We start from the raw sequence: 9,099 nt of genomic DNA on the forward strand, positions 1-9,099 counted from the left end.
TATATATATAAATTTGGGCCGGGGAGTCATCAGGGACTACGGTTTCAATACACTCACGCTGCTGTAAGTGCTCTCTGCAACTCTACTCAACTGCCTCTCTCTCTGACTCTCAAGGCTCTCTCCGTCAGTCCCTCTCTCGACTCTCTCAGTCTCAGACACTGGAAGTCGATGCCAGGCAGAGCAGCTATGCTGCACCACTGCCCTCAACGGCCGGCCGCCTCTGCGGCTCTGCCTCCTTCCCCAGTCCTCTCAATTCTCAAGCAGCTGAGGACCCAAGGTACAGTTTGCCTCGTCCCTCGCAGATTTTAAATTGTCTCCAGTGTTCAGGTTTGAATCTGTTCCATCCAAGCAGGTTGTTATCTGTTAACAGTTTGTATTGCGCCATCTTGAGGCACCTGTTAGATTGCCCATCTTGGGGCACCGTGAGTTGTGGTTTGGTTGCTAGGTCGACCAACCAGACTGTTGGATTGGTTCGTCGAGGCAAATCTAAGCATTTTTGTTTTGTCTTGTAAAAAATAATTGTTAAATATCGGTTAAAAATTGAAAAAATCGTAACCGAATTGTCATTATTGGGATAATACATTCGGTTCGGTTTTCTATTTCGGTTCGGAAAGCTTAAAAATCGCACGATTTGGTTTGGTTTGATTTTCGGTTTGATCCATAACCGAACCGATTACATCTCTGGTGATAATACCAAACTCCCCATTGATATATGTATTTGTATAATAAAAAGAATTTAAACATAACTCAGAATATAAGATTTTAGATTCGCACACGATACAGGTCTGTGCTAATATATAATTTGTATATAATTTATATTTGTGTAAAATGGTATTTTAATATAATAAGAAAAAAAAAAGAATAAATGAACCAATTAAAGAAAAATCTTAGCTCAATAAGCAAAAAAAAATTCAAATCCCTGGCAAGAAGGGTGACATGATTTTCTGATTTGTTAAATTGATTAGGACTACAATTTAATAGATAGATTAGGGGTAATACGGGAATTCAATTTAATTTGGATCCCTAAAAGCATTCCTTAAATTTTGCCTTTTAATTGCCAAAAAGTCTATAAACACGCTGCCATCCACTTCCCTTATATAACTGTAACTTACCATACTCTACTTTTACTTATATTTTATAAGACCAAAAATTAACTAATATTGGAAGCAGCAAAAAAGAGGGTGAAAATAACATTTTTCCTGTCATATAAACTGGGAACACATAGCGGCGCATTCCGGAAATCTCGGTTCAAATTGGCGGGAAAGTGCTCGGGGGGCCACTGCTCCACCACGTGTCAGGCATCAACAGCATCTCCTCGCCTACTAGGGTTTCTGAGATTCGGGGCCCACCGGTTAGGGAGCATGACCGTCCTATGCAAATCATCCGACGGTAGAGATATTATTCATTTCACTTGTTCCCGCTCGCTGGTAAGCCAGCTAGCCGTGAAAATCCAGACACAGAGCATGCGGTGATTTTGTGTTTCCGTTTTTATTTCTTTTCTCTTTTTAAAAAAATCTTCTTTCCGCTTACATTCCCCGTCTCAAAATTCACCTCTTTAACCCTCCCTTTCTTTCCCACACACACTCTCTCTCCTCCCAGCGGCAGCGCCGTCTTGCAGTACGTTTTCCTCTCACCCCCCTTCTCTCTCTCCCTCTCTCTCTCTCTCTCTTATTTGAATCCCATTGAACTCTTTGCCAAGTTTTCTCTTTCGTTTCATCGTAATCAATCCCTACAATCGCAGAGGACTCTGTCTCTAATAGAAAAAATGGTGAGAATTCTCTCTCTCTCTCTCTCTCTCTCTCTCTGGCCTGTCCTTTATTTACTCTGATAGAAGGAGAACTTTAGGGTTGATTGTTATGGTACTTTCAATTTGAATTTACTTGTTTAAATGACCTTTACTGATTTTGATTACTTAATTGTGCGCTTGTTATTGAATTTTGAAGTTTTCTTGTATCAAGGGGTTTGAATTTGGTTGAATTGATTGATTGCTTAAATTAATCAATGTCTTTTTAATCTTAATTGCTTGAATTCATTTAAAGGTCTCCACTTTGAGGACTTGAGTTCTCCATTCATATTTCTTTAATTCTAAATACGATTTTATCCAATATATGAGTTCGATTGGAGCTTTCAGACTTGTACTACTTAGATGCATCCTTTTCAATCTTCAATCTTGAAGTTGTCTTGTATTAATGTGATAGGTTTCTTGAGGTTTTCTTGATCTTTCGGTGCATTGATTTTTACTCATACGACTAATTGGTTATGTGAATTTTATATCGGATTGTAGGGTGGTTGCAAATTTTATATAAAGAAGAAGAAGACAGATTGGGTTAGCGCACTTCTACATAGTAAGTTCTTCGGGTCGTGTGTCGATCATCGAGACCTTCGAAAAAACGAGAAGAATGTGTTCTGCATCGACTGCAGTCTCTGCTGCTGTAGGCATTGCATGTCTTCCTCTGTTCATTGGCTTCATCGGAAGCTTCAAATCTGCAAATATGTCTATCATGATGTCATCCGCTTTCAAGACATGCATAAGCATCTTGACTGCTCTAGAATTCAGGTGAATTCACATTCCTCCTCAATTTAATTTAATAATAATTCTTTTCTTATAGCAATTAGCCGTCAAATTGAGAATACTTATGAATTAACTGGTATTGCTAATTGATGCGAGTCTTTGTTGTTGGGGAATTGGGCTTGATATGTTTTCAAATCATCTGCATTTGATAAATTACATTGTTAATAATACATTGACGATTGTAATTTGTTTCATCAATTTCAGCTTTCAATTGTAATTTAATTCATAGGCTCCACTGCTATTTGTTCATCGGATTCTAATGATTATGCTCGTATTTATAGAGCCAATGTAATTGTGTGCTTTTTCTCTTGTCAATTTCCATCAATGATAGACAAATTGCTTTTCTTTCTTTCTTTTGACCAATGAGTTGATCTTGAATTATTCACTGGCTGTGTGATTTGACACGGTTTGATATAACAGACATACAAGATAAACGGTGAGAAAGCTATCCATCTGAACCCTCGGCCGCAATCAAAAGATTTCAAACCATCCAAGTCAAAAGGTGGCTCATCTTGCGAAGCTTGTGGTAGGTACATACAAGACCAGCCCAATTGCTTCTGCTCGATTGCGTGCAAGGTATGGGACTCCCAATTCTGTTTTTAACCTTACCATATGCTTTTTCTCTTTAATTTTTTTCAAATTCATGAATTTCTTAAAAGCTCATGCAACTTCAAACCTTTCCAGGTGTCTGTTTGTGAGAAGTCCGAAGACCAAACACCTAAGATCTTCCCCTTGCCAATTCCCGAACTTGGAGACCTTTCCTTGAAAGAAACCTACAGCCCTGATGAAGAAAATGTGGCAGAAAAGGATTCCTGCATCTCAGTTGGCACATCTTCGGATGAGGCTCAAGCTTTTGTGAGCTCTGTGTTGAAGCCAAGGAAGCAAATGCACAAGAGGAAAGGCATCCCTCGGAGGGCCCCACTCTGTTAGCCCCTCTCTTTATCCAGACACTTTGTTCTTTGGTTCGTATAGTAGTTATCATAAATAAGACCCCATCTATATATAATCATCTGGACATGAAGAATTATTCAAGTATCAGGAAAAAAAAATCAATTCCAGGTAGCCCCATTTTGGGTTTTCTAGTTGGGTTATTTGGAGTGTAAGCCCCATGTTGTCCAAGCAGATTCTTGTGGTTTGTACAGCATAAGAGAGAGAGAGAGAGAGCAGCAGCAGCAGCAGAGGTGGCGGCCGACGAATGTGGAAATAGCTGGTATTCGATCTTTGTATCTATCCAAGGAGGAGGTTTATTGATTGGTTTTGTCGTTATATATATTTTTCCTGGTGGAATTTTGTACCTAAATCTAAATGGTTGAGCTGAGCATTGCTGACTACAATAAAACTTTTGCCTGGGAGTAATGAATGATCTTAATGAGAGGATTCGATTAGCTTCATGAATTGCTCTTGATGGAATGTTTGTCATTGTGTTGGCATTCTTTTTCTTTCTGTTTTTTTTTTCTTCTTTTTGTGATGGGGGATTGAGAGCTGTGTCCCAATCGCGTCGATGGCATCTGAAATGGTGGTCTTTTGGTATTTTAGGAGTTGTTGCTGTTGGCCCCTCACATTATGGCTGCAGTTTTTTTTTATGCTTTCGTGTGAATATGGCAGACAAAAACGACCCCCAGAGGGGTTTTTTTTATGGGCAGGAAATAGGATGCGGATGAGAATCAAATGCAGCGAACAGCAGTGTACCGCACATGCTTGGATGGCAATTGTATTGGCAGGCGTGCTGTTCATTCTAAAATCAAAGGGCCATGCCCATGCTTTCATTTCGTTTCACACACGAGGCCAAGGAATATGGGTTAAGCGGAGTGTTGAAAAGTGTTTTCCGCTAGTGGGAGGAGTTGGGGTTTATTTGGTACTTCAGTGGACTGAAGTTTCTGTTCATCCTAATTGATGAAATTGTAGATTTGCGAAAAGTTTGTGCGTATAGCTTGAATTTTTATGCTTTATTAGACTGCTTTCTTTTGGGGGAAAATGTCTAATGCATTTTACTCATTAGATCCAACCCGATGTTGTACTGGTCATGGTTCAGTCTTTCCACGTAGAATTTCTAAGAACTAGATTCATTAGATTGAAAATTTCAAAAGAATAAAATAGAGTTAATGACATAGTTTATTATAGATGTTATATATATATATATGTGATATATGATTGTTTAGTATTAGTAGAAACCTAGTATTAATAGAATTAGATAAAAGAAAATCTATAGGAGGGCCAAGTCAGATTGTTTAGTAAAGTTATTTCGGTATTGTTGCTATTAAAATATACTAGTGTTTGAATTTGCAAAACAAAGAACAAGCTATAAAGGATCCCTAGTAGAATCCAAGGAACTCTGTGATGCTTAAGACATGGAACAACCAAAGAAGGAGAAGGAGACAAGAAGTTTAGGCAATAGTAATATAATTGAGACTCCCTTTTGTTCATGACCTATCATTTTATTTATGTTTCCTCTAGCTTAAATGCCCCTATGGTGATAGGCTTTAGGCGATCCATCCTTATCGTCATAGCCTATAGGACTGACCAAAAGATTATGTTTGCCAAATTCCCGTTGTCTATCAAGATTCTCTTGACCTAGCAATTGGCAATGAGTAAGGATACCAACAAAGAGTCGTCATGCATCACTTATACCCTTTTAATATCTTCTTTTGTAAAAGTAATAACTTCATCTCTTCAAGGCTTCTTTTGATTTTCCTACTAGTCGAGAAGCACACCTGCCACAAAGGCTTGCTTGGCATACCTCTTTCGTGCTCCTCCATTATCACTTCTGCTAGCTGGTCCCCAAATATTACAATAATCTTGCCTACAACTTGCTCCTACTTTTTGTACAATTTTTGGCTTTCTTTTATTACCTCCCTTTGTTCTAAGGTCATTCTTATTCACAAACTTCGATAGATGCCCTCGCTGGATCAAGACCTTAATCTCCTCTTTTAGGTGGATACATTCCTTCGTGTTATGCCCATGGTCTCATGGTAGTCACAATACTTGGACATATTCCTCTTGTAGGATGGATGGTGTTCACATGAGGCCATTTTATGTAACTTTTTTTGCTTTATGTGTACTAGCACATATGCTCAGAGGACATTCAAAGGAGTTTAAGAATAAAACTTGGGACTAGATCCTACATCCTTTATATGGTTAAGACACTTTTTTTTTTCCAGGGTTCTTACTTCCTTTAATTGTCTCTTCCATGTCCCTCACATTTTTTCTCTTTAGCTCCACCTTGTTCTTTCTTATGGTGATTACCTCCTCCAAGTTTATATACTTCTGTGCTTATATCATCAATTACCCTATATCAACTGGAGGCTTCTTTCCTAGGGAATTTAGGAAATCACCCGACTATAGTTAGACCTAGCAAAATGGATACAAATCTGTTAATCCGAACCGAATCCGACCCGCTTTAACCAACTTATAAATAAACTGCTTATTAAATGAATCAAATATGGTTTTCTATTTTATATCTACCCCTTTAGTGGGTTGGGTTTATCCGCCGGATATCCTCCACCCGCTTAAAGCCCATTAAATGATTAACCCATAAAAACCCAACCCCTCCCCCCCAAAGGCCCCAACCCACCCAGCTCACTTCCCAGTGCCCACGACCACACCGCCCACAACCCCCCCCCCCCCCGGGACCCAAATTCTTAGCACAAAAGCCATAGAGTCACAACTCACAAAGACATGGACAACACTATGAAATTTGAATACTAAATCTTCATTCTTCGTTTAGGCCTCAGGTTTCATTTTTGTCGTTGTCGTTGACTGCCACCCATGGCCCTTCACTCGCTCACTGCTTTAGCTTCATGAATCATGCAGGGAGCCTTCAACCTTGTGACTTGTGAATCTGTGACAACCCTCACCTCATGGCATCGCTATACCTTCACGAATTCGCCTGTTCGCCAGTTTGTCGTTCGCCTATCACTCGCTCGCTCGAGTTGCTCTCCCTTACAATGTAGACTATGTAGTCTATACTATTAGTCGAATAAGAGATTTTGGAATTCTAGAATTCTTCTCTCTGAATTTCTTATTGATGTTGAAGGTATATATATATACAGTAAAAGGGAATATCAAAAAAGAAATAATTTGTTATAGATTGGTTGAGTAAAATAGAAAAAGGAATAATAAAATACAAAGCAATAACAAATTACAAAGATGCTAATTCCTACACACCAACTGTTTGTGAAAATGTCTCCTTGTGTGTAGCTGGGTTATATAGCTTGATACACCCCTTCGAGTCCAACAATGTATCTACAACATTGAGGCTCGATTTGAATCGAAGAAATTTGCCAGCAACCAGTGGTTTTGTTAAGACATCTATAATTTGATCTTTGGAGCTAATGAAAGAAACTTTAAGCGAGCTAGCAACCACCCTATCTCAAACAAAATGAAAATCAATATCCATGTGTTTTGTTCTTAAGTGAAAAATTGGATTAGCTGAGAGGTATGTCACCCCTAGGTTGTCACACCATAAAGTAGGAGCTTCAAAAAGCTTGGCACCAAGTTCACACAACACTATTTGTAACCAAATAAGTTCAGCTGTCAAGGAAGCTATTGACTTGTACTCAGCTTCCGTTAAAGATCTAGCAACAGTCTATTGCTTTTTGGAACTCCAAGATATGAGGTGTTTGCCAAGATAGATGCAAAAGCCCCCCCCCCCCCCCGGTGGAACGACGATCATCTGGACAACCTCCCCAATCGAAATCCAAGTAAGCTTGGAGAGTGAGACTTGATTTGGAGGTAAAAAAGAGATCATCATTTATGGTAGCTTTCAAATTTCTAAGTATGCGCTTCACCGCACTCCATTGAGATACTTTTGGGGAATGCATGAATTGATAGATCTTTTTGACAAGGAAGGAAATGTCTGGTCTTGTAACCAAGAGATATTGCAAGCCTCACACAATGTTGTGATATAGAGTAACATCCTCAAAATCTAGGGTATCTGATTTGGACAATTTTAGGGAGGCAACCATTGGAGACAAAATTGGTTTGGCATGAAGCATATTGCTACAACTGAGAAGATGCTTGATATATTTTCTTTAAGATAAGACAAGACCATCAGGAGTGTAATCAACTTCAATACCCAAAAAGAAAGATAGAGGACCAAGATCTTTTATTGGAAAGGCAAGTCCCAAATCATGAATGAGACTAGCAATGGCAGACTGTTTGGAGGATGTGATGACTATATCATCCACATATATGAGTAAGTACATGTGAAGATCATTGAAATTGAGAATAAACAAAGATGGGTCAGCTCTAGAAGTAATAAAGTCATAATCAAGGAGACGAGAACTTAACTGAGCAAACCACGCACGTGGTGCTTGCTTAAGCCCATAGATAGCTTTCTCAAGCTTGCAAACATGTGAAGGCCGAGAGGGATTCACAAAACCTTGAGGTTGCTGCATATAGACATCATCAGTGAGCACACCATGTAAGAATGCATTTTCAATGTCAATTTTATGCAAACACCAACCACGAAAGACAACAATAGATAAAATAAGCCAGATGGTGGAAGGTTTTACTATGGGGTTGAATGTGTCATGGAAGTCAACACCTAGTTGTTGGTGAAACCCTTTTGTAACAAGACGTGTCTTCAGTCTCTCAAAAGAACCATCAGCTAGGGTTTTGGTGCGAAAAATCCAACGACAGCCCAGAACATTCATGTGTGGTAAAGGTGGTACCAAAGTCCATGTCTAATTCTGAATGAAAGCATCGTATTCTTTAGTCATGGCCTCCTTCCATTCAGTGTTTGATAGCCTCAAAAAAACTTGAACGATCATCTAGTACACCTATGGAGACAATGAGACAATTTCGAGTAGGGTAAAACATGGTTCCATCAGTAAAACTCTGTGGATGAGATGAATTAGTGTGGGATCAAGTGATGATAAGGGAACGAGGTGGGATAAGACATGGGTTAGGATTAGGCAAAGTAGGGGATGGACAGACGTCAAGGGAAGGTTCAAAGGAAGGGGATAATGTTGGTGAGAGGATTGGGCTAGATATGGAGGGAGATTGGGATGGGCTGGGGATGATAGGAGATGGAGGTACACGGGTACTTGGACGTGGGCCTAAGATAGAGGAGGGAAGGATGGGTAGAAGGTCCGGCTGGGAGGGAGATGGGTTAGAAATTGGTTTGTGTTGGCTTTTTAGTCCGATCTCTGCTTTGATGCTGACAAATACAAGTGTCTTTTATGTGTGTGTTTTAGTGCATGAACATGTATTATTCGGGTCACACATAATATCAAAAGAACATTGAAGCTAAGGCAGGTTTTAAAGCACAAATTTGGCACATTCCATGATGTTAAAGAGTAAAATGAGAAGAAGAAGACATGTTTTGAATTGTAATTGCATTTGATTTTATTATTTGGTCTGTAATAATGTATGCATCTACATGATATGGATTATAAGCTCAAATGGTCATAGACCGACCATAGGGAACCACAAGTCTGTTTACTGACCTTAGGGTTCATCTTCGGTCGACCTTTGGTCAACCGACGTCGAATTTTTTGGGTTATTTCAAGGCCATAGGTTGACCT

General features: G+C 39.3%; 1 protein-coding gene across 1 annotated transcript; it reads left to right on the plus strand.

Annotated features, from left to right (window-relative positions):
• Positions 1-1,538: 1,538 nt before the first annotated feature.
• On the plus strand, positions 1,539-3,963 carry LOC131153364 (protein RGF1 INDUCIBLE TRANSCRIPTION FACTOR 1). The gene is made up of 5 exons (XM_058105636.1): positions 1,539-1,617; positions 1,742-1,768; positions 2,285-2,557; positions 2,993-3,148; positions 3,257-3,963. Exons 2-5 carry the CDS (start codon positions 1,766-1,768, stop codon positions 3,500-3,502), a joined length of 678 nt encoding a protein of 225 aa, XP_057961619.1. The 5' UTR covers positions 1,539-1,617; positions 1,742-1,765; the 3' UTR covers positions 3,503-3,963.
• The last annotated feature ends 5,136 nt before the right edge of the window (positions 3,964-9,099 follow it).

Source organism: Malania oleifera, chromosome 4, assembly GCF_029873635.1.
Source record: "Malania oleifera isolate guangnan ecotype guangnan chromosome 4, ASM2987363v1, whole genome shotgun sequence".
Taxonomy (NCBI): Eukaryota; Viridiplantae; Streptophyta; class Magnoliopsida; order Santalales; family Ximeniaceae; genus Malania; species Malania oleifera.